General features: G+C 40.5%; 1 protein-coding gene across 1 annotated transcript in view; it reads right to left on the bottom strand.

Moving 5' to 3' along the window:
* The window catches only part of LOC124555131 (constitutive coactivator of PPAR-gamma-like protein 1 homolog), a 217,321-nt gene that overhangs the window by 121,832 nt on the left and 81,511 nt on the right, over positions 1 to 13,978 (bottom strand). Inside the window, exon 9 of the mRNA XM_047128943.1 lies at positions 4,521 to 4,677. Within this exon, the coding sequence (XP_046984899.1) occupies positions 4,521 to 4,677 (157 nt within the window). The remainder of the gene's footprint in view (positions 1 to 4,520; positions 4,678 to 13,978) is intronic.

Here is a 13,978-nt window from a genome sequence, read left to right as displayed (position 1 = left end):
ACCTGCCAAAGCCCAATTTCCTTGTCTTTTTGAACAACACATCAGAGGAAAAATGTCATGTTTTGAGGAATTCTTTAGTGCTCTTTTCCTTTTGGTGTTTTAAACAAGTAATCAATATGGTGCCTCATTGTTTTGCTTCTTTCAGTTACTTGGGCTACACTGTAAAAATAATATTGAGTACATATTGATGTAGACATTCTCAGTGTGTTCTACCACCAGAAACAAGTTTGCTTGATGTCACGTGCCCTGTTTTGTGACTGGCTGATGGAAACAAACCAAGCAGGTAGCATATTAATTTGGATGTGTTGGAAGTTGAAGTGCCATAACAGACAGTTTTTATATTTATAATGTATGGAAGGTTCTGGTTGAGAATTATGAATTATTTAGGAATAAAGGAGACAATTCACCAAAAGGCAGAAGCACTGCATCATTCTAAATAATTCGTAATTCTCAACCAGAACCTTCTGTACATTATTATACTGCCTAGTGGCTCCCATCCATCCAAACCTAGGTGTTGTTCATCCTTCTTACTGTCACTTATCTAGCTGCCCCCTCTTGTCCATACATTTGTTTCTCTTATGTTTCTTCCCTCCCGTCTTTATGACACACTCCGTAATGGCTGCGACAAATGTGGTCACATGCCATGCGACTCCTGGTAACAGTGTAACACATTTCTACCAACACAAAATCCATCCCTCCTTCACATACCACTCCCGATCTTCCTAACCTTGTTTTCTGTTCCTCTCTTATGCTGGACGACAGATCACATGCAAAAGAATTTATTTTGCACGCCTGACAATATATCATGTGCGCTCAGATATACTTCAGTCACAATACTACCCCTTCTCCCCAAAACTCTCCTTACACTCATCATTGTTACTCAACTCCCCCTGTAACCTTTACCAACCATTTTCAACACCTTCTTCCTTCCATCCCCCCTCCCCTCCCACCCAATGCAATGGACCCCTGCTCTATTTATCTGCATCAGTTCAGAAAAGTTTCCCTATCCCTAACCAAAACTTTGTCCCATATAGGAGTTTCTAAAATGCTGCCTAGGCCATGAGATCCCCCACCTCCCATGGCCTAACCATATATATCCCTATTTCGGGATTCAACCCCTTCTTCCACAATGAGCTTTGTCTTTTCAGATTCCACTAGTCCCCCTCCCTCACAAACCTGGTACTACAAAAACCTCTCTCCATGGCACAGGCATCCCTGAACCACCTCCATTCCCTCCACAAAATACAGTTACTATGCAATCCCCACTACCTACACCTCATCACCCAAATTGAAATCCTGACACCTACAAGAACATTCCAATCAGAACATCCACAAGTTATCCATCCTGCTGAAATCTTACTCCTGCCTTGGGGCACCACTATCCTACCCCAATCCTACTTACAGTGCTCCTCCATGTCAACTCTTCTTAACACACAGACCTTGCCTAGCTGACCTTTTCAACACACCACAACCTCCAGAACCCCTACCAACACTCCACGAAATCCAAAACCAAAACACCAATCAAAGCTAATCCAATTCTAACATTGAACCCTGCCTGTCCAAACTCATACTACAATCCAGCTGCGACTCTCCCACACTCTTGCCTAACCATCCCCTGGTTGCCTTCCAGGAATTCCTAACTTTCAACCTGGAATTCCTAACTTTCAACCTGGCCTCACCATCCTTCCAAAGTCTCCTCCCTAATCACCTAAAAATGGATCCTAATCTGATCCTCCTCCCAGCAGACAAAGGTTCCACCAACTTTGTGATGAGCAGAAGTGACTACCTGGCAGAGGGCCTCTGCCAGTTGTCCAACACCTCCACCAACAAGCTCTGCCAAAGTGACCCCAACCCAGAAGTCAAACATGACCATCAATCCTAGCTGAAATCCTTAGGCCTTTCCCAGAACCTCTTCCCTGAATCCATTTCCCTACTCACCCCCACAACAGCCCACAAACCCATCTTCTACATGCTCCCCAAAATCCACAAACTTAACAATCCTGGGTGCCCAATTGTGGCTGGTTACAGTGTCACCACTGAAAGAATCTCAGCCCTTGCTCATCAACGTCTGCAACCAACTGTCCAAACCCTAGCCTACCACATTAAAGATACAAACCACCTCCTGCAGCGGCTGTCCACTATTCCCACACCCTTACCTCCCGGGTCCTTACTCATCACTGTTGATGCAACCCCCTTACACACCAACATCCCTCATGCCCATGGTCTTACCATGATTGAACACTGCCTCTCCCAATGCCCTGCAGATTCCAGACCCATCACTTCATTCCTCGTACACTTAACCAACTACATCCTAACCCATAACTACTTCACCTTTGAAGGGAAGGCATACAAACAAACTCATGGCACAACCACGGACACTTGCATGACATCCTCCTATCCTAAACTCTTCATAGGGCTCCTGGAGAAAACACGCCCAGCCAGGACACCTTATCCTCATTCCTCCACAATCTTAACAACTTCTCTCCCATCCACTTCACCTGGCCCTCCTCCATCCATCGTGCCACCTTCCTAGCTGTCGATCTCCTCCTCTCACACTGTTCCATCCACCCTTTGGCCCACATCAAACCTACCAACAGTACCTGCTCTTTGACAGCTGCCACCCTTCTACACCAAAAATCCCTCCCATATGGCCCGGCCACCTGTGGCAGATGCATCTGCGGTGATGAGAATTCCCTCGCCCAGTATGCTGAAGGCCTTTAGGCAATATCCTCCAGACTTAATACACAAACAGATCTCCCATGCCATATCCTCACACACACACACACACACACACACACACACACACACACCTGTTCTAGTACCCCTGCCCAATTCATGTCCGCTAGTTATGTGCTGCTATCTCACACCCTAGTCAGCGAAATCATGTGCCCAGCTGTCTGCTACCTGCCCACTCTACCTGCACCCCTAACTAGCCCACGCCCACGCCCACTCCCACTCCCACTCCCACTCCCACCCCACCTTCTGTCTCTCTCTACCTGTCACCCAAACCCACCCTACCACCCCACCTCACCCCAGTACCTCACCTTGGGCCAGGAAAGAGCCAGCTGTCAACTGATCACAATTGACAGAGCCTGGCACATGCATCTGATTGAGTGTGTGCATGTTTTTCCTACCAGCTTGAAAAAGGAAGTTGATTCCGAAAGCTAGCAACAAAGCTCTGTGCCTTTTGTTTGTGAATCTATCGATGACACAGCACTTATGCCTTTCGGTGAGCTGTTTCCTTTATTCCTAAATAATTCATAGTTTTCATATTTACATTTATGTCTTACAAAAATATGCTGTTTAACTGCTGTGCAGAACTGAAGATCTCTCCAAAATGCTTTGTTTTTGTTGTGATTTGTTGTGTAAATGTTTTGGGAAATATGGAATTGACAGATAAAACTGTTACCTCTACTCCACGTTAAAACAGTTTTAATAAGGGTTGATTATTAGGGGAAAAGGAATTTTTAATGATGAAACTAGGCAAACTACTGAAAAACATAAAGAGAAGTACTTCAGGCAGGGGTGAAACAAACAGTGAAACACAACTAGACTACCAAAACATTAAAGTCAATCTTCACAGCAGTAGGTTTTTGTTTCAGCAATAGGATGATAATGATGAACTCTTATCAATGATGACATGCCTTTCACAGGGGGCAGATGTCTCAGGTTCGAGTTGCGGTCCAGCACACAGTTTTAACCATCCAGATATTGAGCTGGTTAACATACTATTTTCTGAACAATAGGATTGAAAGTTTCACTCAGGGCTCAATGCACATCTGGTGACAAGTGGCTGCAGCACTATCCGTTTCATCTTGCGTCTAGTACACAATGCATACACACTGGTAACTCATAGTTGTGTATCAAAAACCCATCATAGCTTTTCTGTTACGAAAGATACTTCAGAAAGTAGCATAATGTGCCAATAATTTTGCAGGTGTTGTGTGCATATTGAAAAATCAATCATAGGCTGTACTACATTATAGTTTTGTGAAGTTCTGCAGTAGGTCCACTTCTCACGTTTGAAGCTTATCCAGGCAAACTACCAAAACTCCAAATAATGTTGGCACTCCGGGCTGCGATGCTGAAGCTGGTGGTCAGGCGTGTGAGGTGTGCTTGCTTGTGTGTGCATGTGTGCTGTGTGCATGTCTCTCTTTACTGATGAAGGCTGTGGCCAAAAGTGACATGTGAGTGTCTTAATCGTGCCTGTCTGCAGCTTGACTTGTCCTCTTTACGGTAAGTAGCAATCTCTCTCTATCTACATTGTTAATGGTTGTTAGACATTCCCTACGAATACAATGTGAGCAAATTCTCATACCATCTTTTCTCATTAACAGGAAATAAGGCTGTTGGTTACCAACAGAATAAGTTAATTTCAGCAAACAAAAAAATTATACACAATACCAAAACTGCAACAAAATAAAGCAGCTCAGAATCCTGGAAGTCACAAATGAGGTAATAGCAGCTGTCAATGAATTTGTCACAAAATGGAAACAATGTATAGATATAATAGAACATACCAGATTTAGTGCCTGTCTCTTCTTCAGAGCCATCAATGACAGCTGAACCATTCGGTTTCATTTTATCATCAGGCACTATGCCAGGTGGTTCAATTACAATCTGTGGTGTCCCTGCAGAACTTGCTGTAGCTTCATTGTATGCCTGCAAACTGTCACGCTGGAAAAAGAGTTGAAATTCTCCACTCACTAATCCAAATTCAAGCACAGAAGACAATGCTTAACTAAATACAAGAACAAACAGAACCACTGTTGAATATTTATAACAAATGTACTGATTGTTCACTGTCTGGCATTTTCTTTGAAGTGTAACTTAATAATCACAAAGATATAGTACTGACTGAAACAAACAACTGCTTTTGATGGTAGTATTTCCACCCGGTAGTTTATAAAATGATGGCAAAGTCTGATATTTGAATGATATAAAATTGTTTGCTTTAATCCTAGTCAGTTACCCATCTGAAAATGTCCTTCACTTCCAATCATCCCAAAAATTTCTGTAGTCTAATCTTGACAACACATTACCCTAAACACAAGGTGGTGCAATTAAGGACTGAACTTACAAAACTATTGATTAATACTAGTAGATATTAACCAAACTAAAAGCTTACTAAAGGCACATTCACAAGAATATATTTTATACAGTTATCAGCACTAACTTTTCTGTCTGCTACTGTTGCTGACTCTATGCACAGTAATCTCTCATTCTCTATTTGAATACGGAAATCGTGTGTCCAAAATCTGTGGCATGAGGTCATTCTGACTATTATCATCTATCTGTCCCCAAACATCATGACATTTGTGTTCATAAGGCACTATTCACAGACAATTTTAAAACCACAACACAGGTGTTCACAGGAAATTGCATTCTCATACTGAAATTAATACTATTTGTTATGTTTGTATCTAACATTAGCTAATATTTATACAGCAGTTGGTGATTTGAGCAAAAAAATGGAAACATGGAAGTAATATAAAGTCCCAAATGAAACATGTACGTGACATTATAAATAACCATATTTTTCAAATAACTCCTATGGAACAGGGTTTGGGGGAAGTCATTTGCTGAGTCCTTGTTTATGGAACATTTCTGGCATTCACCTCAAGTCACTAAGAGAAACATCGGAATCATTAAATCAAAAAGATTGGCTCAGTACTTGGAGCACACTTATCTCAAACACAAATTTGGTATTTCAACTAATATTGCAACGGTTTGGAAAATGGGATGATCATTTTTATGTGTGTGTGTGTGTGTGTGTGTGTGTGTGTGTGTGTAATGTCCCTACATTTCCACATTAGATAATTGGTGCTATTTACAAGGTAACAAGATGATGCCTTTCACACACTAATAATGTAACATGAAGCCACCTGTAGCACAGGGCTTCACAACCAACTTGCTCTGTAAGCAGACAGACAGTGCAGGCATAAGGACAGACTTGCATGTTTTTCAGGTTAATAAATTTTTCAAACAGAAACATGTAAGTCTCTCTGTAAATAAGATTTAATTGCTACAAAAGAAACAAACAAACAAACAAAACGTACAACTGCCGTATAATTTTATTATTAAGTGGGTACATATTTCTCATTTTATTTCCTCAGAAAATACAATATTTTTAATAAACTCTCAATCACCTTGCTCTTTTTACCTTTTACGAGAGTTCCTATATTTGGTACAGGCATTCAGGTGTATTACAGACATAGTACTCAGTTCATGTTAGTTTGATAATGATTTTCTCAAATGTGTTTTATTTTTCTTTACTGTTGTAAACAGTTGGTCACATATGTACATGGAACGTTATTATTGCACCTGCACCCATCCTATGCAAACAAGAAAATGAATCCCATGGGAAATGCTTGTAGAGATCCAAGACATTTTTTCTTGTTACTAAATTTGTTTTTATATTCCCCATTGCAATGCAGATCAATTACTTCACACTGCATATGAGCACAAATGTCATTAATATTCACTGAATGTGGCAAGGAGAAAAAAAAACACCCTCTGTCATTGTCACATTCTTAAAATGAAAATGGAATTTTTCCTTAAATTTATATACAGTAGGTGCATAGCGTTCTAAGTCTCTGTTAATACCAGACTCCTTCCACATAGATAATTTTGTAAGGTGTACTGTATTTCCTTTGTTCAAATGATTCTCCAAAAGTAATAATTTTATGCTGAATGCATGTGTACGGTCAATGAAATGTGTTATCAAGAGATTCTTACCCTGAAGCTAACAAATGGCTGGTTGTACTGGCAAGGAATACAAGTATCAGTTTTCCATGATGGCTTTGTCACTTCAAGAATACACAAAAACATTACTAATTTCCATAAACATATTTATTTCAATCAAAAGACAAATAAGCCACATCACTGTAATAAGGCAAACTTCTGTACTGATTGTTGATATCTTCAAAAAGTTCTTAAACTGGGGGTGTTTAAGTCAATGCTTCTGTACATGATTAGCTGTACAGACACCATTACTTATTACTCTTTGCAATGTGACATGATTTGCACATCAGTTCTCCTGGTGATTCATGCAGTGAGTGTCTCTGATTTCATTGGTTACTTGAAATTTTTTTTCATTTTCTCATTCCATTGCACTAGGAATCCTGATGTATTTCCCAACATGGCTGGTGTTCTTTCAGTAGACACAGAAACCATAATAAATTTCATGATAAACTTACAATTTCTATGCTTTCTTCAACACTGCTAAGAACGTCACATCCACGTATTGTGTTCTTCACTGTTAGTGAGTCAAGGTGCTCTCTTCTGACGTCAAGTTCACTGTTTACAAATCTGATAAAAATGGCTAGCTAGCCCATGCCTGTTGATTTCTACACTTCCTCTGACCACTACAGGCTATGCAGCAAACTTTTACAAGTATCTCCTAGCTGATTCTGAATGTTGTCTACCATATCCAATATGCGACCATGATTGTCACGTTTGACAACAGCACATTATGAAACTGTTCTGCCTCAAGTGGCCACAAATATCAATCTATAGGTACCAAGTATTCTTTTATTAAATCATTATTCATGGAAGGATGCAAGGAATTCCCGAAAAGTAGCACAAATTTGTAGTTCACACTAGAGTCATTTGATTTTCCTTAGTCTTCTTCCTTCTCTTCAAAGAAATTCCTGTTAAGTTTTAAACTTCTTATACACATTTCCCATGCTTTCAGCACTTCTCTTATTTGTGCCAGAAGAGTGCAGCTTTGCTGTTACTGCCTACTGCCTACTCCTCCTCCTCCTCCTCCTCCTCCAAACTCCTCTCGATAACTTCCTGCTGTGAAGCCCACTGCAACTCAATAAGCACTTCAGTGGTCATTTCTTGGCTGAGATATTCCAAAAGCTCATTGATATCATTATTATCCACTTCTAGTCCCATGCTCTTGGCCGAAGACACAATCTCATTGATTATAGACTTCACAGGCACTCACTCAAACGCCTCAGAGTCACAACTGACAATGCAGTCGGCCAAAGCTTCTTCCAACCTGAAGTGAGTGTTCTCTTAGTAGCCCCCTTCAATGTCTTTTTGATCATCTCAATGCAGGCAACGATGTTAAAGTGATATTTTCCAAACTCTGAGAGTGAGATTGGTAGCTTAAGTCAACTCTAAGCAATGCTCAAAGAGTGATTTAGTGCACAGCTTCATGAAGTTAGAAATAATCTGCTGATCCATAGGCTGGAGTAACGGGGTGTGTTCGGAGGCAGAAACTGGATCTCTACGAATTTAAATTCTTCAAAGAGGTGGACTTGTAGGCCTGGAGAATGGTTAGGAGCGTTGTCCATAACAAGGAAGACATGGAGTGGCAGATTCATCTCAAGCAAATATTTTTTCACCGAAGGACCAAACACTTCACCGACCCAATCGCAAAGATCACATGTCAAATGGTTCAAATGGCTCTGAGCACTATGGGACTCAACTGCTGAGGTCATTAGTCCCCTAGAACTTAGAACTAGTTAAACCTAACTAACCTAAGGACATCACAAACATCCATGCCCGAGGCAGGATTCGAACCTGCGACCGCAGCGGTGTTGCGGTTCCAGACTGCAGCGCCTTTAACCGCACGGCCACTTCGGCCGGCAGATCACATGTCACCCAAGCCTTGTTGTTGGACCTCCACATCACATTTAAACTACTCTTCTAGACTTTATACTTCTTGAAGGCTCATGGAGTTTCTGAATGATAAAGGCAAAGCAGTTTAATTTTCAAATCGCCGCTCACGTTGGCACAGAATAGCAGTGTAAGATGGTCTTTCATTGGCTTGTGATTGGGTAATGCATTTTTCTCTGCTGTTATAAAGGTATGCTTCAGCATCTTTTTCAAGAACATACCCATCTCATCACAATTCAAAACCTTTTGTGGCAGAGAACCACAGAATCTACGAGCATCTAGAAATTGTTGATTAAGTTCTCTGCTGCCTTTGTGTTGGAGCTGGTTGCTATGCCATGCTTCACAATGCTGGGGATATCAGTTCTCCTCTTAAACTTCTCTAATTGCTCACAGCTTCCCTTAAACACTTCTCTGGCCACTTACGATATGAGTATCATCTCAACGAGATTGGTGAAAATCATTCTAACCTTCTCACAAATGATGTTCTCGTTAATAGTGTTGCCTTGCAATTGCTTTTCATTTATCCATATAAGGATCAACCTTTCGACATCATCCAGAATATGACTCCTGTCACCCCCTTGGAAGCATCTCTCTCCTTAATCTTGTCTTTGTTCTTGAGAACAGTGCAAATAGTCGATATAAACCGATTGTATCTGTGGATCAAGTCAGTAACCCTCACACCTTGTTCACATTTTTCCACAATTTCACATTTCATTTCTAAGGTCATTTTCTTTCTCTTACGGTCGTATTCTTGCGGCTTTATCTTCAGGGGACATTTCAATGAATGTTATTAAAATTTGAGCGCATGCACATGCATGCACGCGCACGCATGCACACAATTTAACACAAGTTTAGAAAAATATGAGATCACAAGCTGCACTAAGATGTTACCAGAAAGAGTGCTAAGCCGAGACTACAGTACATACTAAAAACATTGTTCATATTGTAATGTAATTAACTGTCGTAGATAAAGTTTATCTCATGCGAAAAGTACGATGCCCGCCGTAAAGAGTTAAGGTAACTTCATTATGTTGCCAGAAAATGTGTTTAATTTATTTAATTATGAATATTTTCTTTTATGATAAATAATGGATTTGTTTGAAATGTTAAATGTTTTATATTTATATGTATTTATTTATATGTATCTTTGGAGTTTATTAAGGTCAGTAGACCAAAGAATCTGCAATGCAGGAATGTCTGCAACTTCCAGGCACATGTTGGCTTGCCCGCCACTTCTTTGTCGGGACTGGTTGTTACCTATCTTGTTTCTTGATAACTGAATGATTGTGGAATCTTACGCGGTATATTGTGGTAGGACCACATTCGCACCACGTGTTTGTAATTGAGAATAATCTGAGTAGTTCCAGCACAATTTCAGCAAGACTTAGTTACTAGTAGCTGCTGAAAGATTAAACACTGCAGATCTCGTTTGTCTAGGGGTTTTCGAAGTTTTGTCTGCAAAAATAATTACTCCAACAAGCATGGCCTGGGTTTTCTTCTTGTTTGAAATAAACACTACCGGATCCGAAATACTTTCAGTTAAAAATTATATTTATTCGTACTTTTTGTTTAGTAACTACAACATTTTCACTGTGAACATTGATATGCTAAATGCATTATACTGTACTGGTCACATAAACACGTCCATCTCCCTCCAATCCCGACAAACAAGTGGCGGGCAAGCCAACATGTGCCCGGAAGTTGCAGACATTCCTGCATTGCAGATTCTTTGGTCTGTTGTTGTTGTGGTCTTCAGTCCTGAGACTGGTTTGATGCAGCTCTCCATGCTACTCTATCCTGTGCAAGCTTCTTCATCTCCCAGTACCTACTGCAACCTACATCCTTCTGAATCTGCTTAGTGTATTCATCTCTTGGTCTCTCTCTACGATTTTTACCCTCCACGGTGCCCTCCAATGCTAAATTTGTGATCCCTCGATGCCGCAAAACATGTCCTACCAACCGATCCCTTCTTCTAGTCAAGTTGTGCCACAAACTTCTCTTCTCCCCAATCCTATTCAATACCTCCTCATTAGTTACGTGATCTACCCACCTTATCTTCAGCATTCTTCTGTAGCACCACATTTCGAAAGCTTCTATTCTCTTCTTCTCCAAACTAGTTATCGTCCATGTTTCACTTCCATACATGGCTACACTCCATACAAATACTTTCAGAAACGACTTCCTGACACTTAAATCTATACTCGATGTTAACAAATTTCTCTTCTTCAGAAACGCTTTCCTTGCCATTGCCAGTCTACATTTTATATCCTCTCTACTTCGACCATCATCAGTTATTTTACTCCCTAAATAGCAAAACTCCTTTACTACTTTAAGTGTCTCATTTCCTAATCTAATTCCCTCAGCATTACCCGACTTAATTAGACTACATTCCATTATCCTCGTTTTGCTTTTGTTGATGTTCATCTTATACCCTCCTTTCAAGACACTGTCCATTCTGTTCAACTGCTCTTCCAAGTCCTTTGCTGTCTCTGACGGAATTACAATGTCAGCGGCGAACCTCAAAGTTTATGTTTCTTCTCCATGAATTTTAATACCTACTCCGAATTTTTCTTTTGTTTCCTTTACTGCTTGCTCAATATACAGATTGAATAACATTGGGGAAAGGCTACAACCCTGTCTCACTTCTTTCCCAACCACTGCTTCCCTTTCATGCCCCTCGACTCTTATAACTGCCATCTGGTTTCTGTACAAATTGTAAATAGCCTTTCGCTCTAGTCTACAAATGCTAGACGGTAGGTTTGCCTTTTCTTAATCTTTCTTCTAAGATAAGTCGTAAGGTCAGTGTTGCCTCACGTGTTCCAACATTTCTACAGAATCCAAGCTGATCTTCCCCGAGGTCGGCTTCTACCAGTTTTTCCATTCGTCTGTAAAGAACTCGCGTTAGTATTTTGCAGCTGTGACTTATTAAACTGATAATTCGGTAATTTTCACATCTGTCAACACCTGCTTTCTTTGGGATTGGAATTATTATATTCTTCTTGAAGTCTGAGGCTATTTCGCCTGTCTCATACATCGTGCTCACCAGATGGTATAGTTTTGTCATGACTGGCTCTCCCGAGGCCATCAGTAGTTCTAATGGAATGTTGTCTACTCCAGGGGACTTGTTTCGACTCAGGTCTTTCAGTGCTCTGTCAAACTCTTCACGCAGTATCTTATCTCCCATTTCGTCTTCATCTACATCCTCTTCCATTTCCATAATATTGTCCTCAAGTACATCGCCCTTGTATAAAACCTCTATATACTCCTTCCACCTTTCTGCCTTCCCTTCTTTGCTTAGAACTGGGTTGCCCTCAGAGCTCTTGATATTCATACAAGTGGTTCTCTTCTCTCCAAAGGTCTCTTTAATTTTCCTGTAGGCAGTATCTATCTTACCCCTAGTGAGACAAGCCTCTACATCCTTACATTTGTCCTCTAGCCATCCCTGCTTAGCCATTTTGCACTTCCTGTCGATCTCATTTTTGAGACGTTTGTATTCCTTTTTGCCTGCTTCATTTACTGCATTTTTATATTTTCTCCTTTCATCAATTAAATTCAATATTTCTTCTGTTACCCAAGGATTTCTATTAGCCCTCGTCTTTTTACCTACTTGATCGTCTGCTGCCTTCACTACTTCATCCCTCAGAGCTACCCATTTTTCTTCTACTGTATTTCTTTCCCCCATTCCTGTCAATTGTTCCCTTATGCTCTCCCTGAAACTCTGTACAACCTCTGGTTCTTTCAGTTTATCCAGGTCCCATCTCCTTAAATTCCCACCTTTTTGCAGTTTCTTCAGTTTCAATCTGCAGTTCATAACCAATAGATTGTGGTCAGAATCCACATCTGCCCCAGGAAATGTCTTACAATTTAAAACCTGGTTCCTAAATCTCTGTCTTACCATTATATAATCTATCTGATACCTTTTAGTATCTCCAGGATTCTTCCAGGTATACAACCTTCTTTTATGATTCTTGAACCAAGTGTTAGCTATGATTAAGTTATGCTCTGTGCAAAATTCTACAAGGCGGCTTCCTCTCTCATTCCTTCCCCCCAATCCATATTCACCTACTATGTTTCCTTCTCTCCCTTTTCCTACTGACGAATTCCAGTCACCCATGACTATTAAATTTTCATTTCCCTTCACTACCTGAATAATTTCTTTTATCTCGTCATACATTTCATCTATTTCTTCATCATCTGCAGAGCCAGTTGGCATATAAACTTGTACTACTGTAGTAGGCATGGGCTTTGTGTATATCTTGGCCACAACAATGCGTTCACTATGCTGTTTGTAGTAGCTAACCCGCACTCCTATTTTTTTATTCATTATTAAACCTACTCCTGCATTACCCCTATTTGATTTTGTATTTATAACCCTGTAATCACCTGACCAAAAGTCTTGTTCCTCCTGCCACCGAACTTCACGAATTCCCACTATATCTAACTTTAAACTATCCATTTCCCTTTTTAAATTTTCTAACCTACCTGCCCGATTAAGGGATCTGACATTCCACGCTCCGATCCGTAGAATGCCAGTTTTCTTTCTCCTGATAATGACGTTCTCTTGAGTAGTCCCCGCCCGGAGATCCGAATGGGGGACTATTTTACCTCCGGAATATTTTACCCAAGAGGACGCCATCATCATTTAATTATACAGTAAAGCTGCATGTCCTCGGGAAAAATTACGGCTTTAGTTTCCCCTTGGTTTCAGCCGTTCGCAGTACCAGCACAGCAAGGCCGTTTTGGTTAATGTTACAAGGCCAGATCAGTCAATCATCCAGACTGTTGCCCCTGCAACTACTGAAAAGGCTGCTGCCCCTCTTCAGGAACCACATGTTTGTCTGGCCTCTCAACAGATACCCCTCCGTTGTGGTTGCACCTACGGTACGGCCATCTGTATCGCTGAGGCACGCAAGCCTCCCCACCAACGGCAAGGTCCATGGTTCATGGGGGGTTCTTTGGTCTACTGACCTTAATAAACTCCGAAGATACATATAAATAAATACATATAAATATACAACATTTAACATTTCAAACGAATACATTATTTATCATAAAAGAAAATATTCATAATTAAATAAATTAAACACATTTTCTGGCAACATAATGAAGTTACCTAACTCTTTACGGTGGGCATCTTACTTTTCGCACGAGATAAACTTTATCTCCGACAGTTAATTACACTACAATATGCGAGTGCCAACTGTGAAATTTGTTCATATTGTTGAACGTTTCCCCTGCCCCATGCGAAGGACACCACTTGTTACACGAAACATCACTCGTTAAGAGTGTCATTTTATTTACAATTTGTTTTGCTCGTTATGCAAATTGTAGCTGTTTGCATAACTAA

The sequence above is a fragment of the Schistocerca americana genome, chromosome X, assembly GCF_021461395.2.
Source record: "Schistocerca americana isolate TAMUIC-IGC-003095 chromosome X, iqSchAmer2.1, whole genome shotgun sequence".
NCBI classification, from domain to species: domain Eukaryota; kingdom Metazoa; phylum Arthropoda; class Insecta; order Orthoptera; family Acrididae; genus Schistocerca; species Schistocerca americana.
The sequence above is the reverse complement of the archived record's forward strand: the minus strand, read 5'-3'. Positions and strand labels throughout refer to the sequence as shown.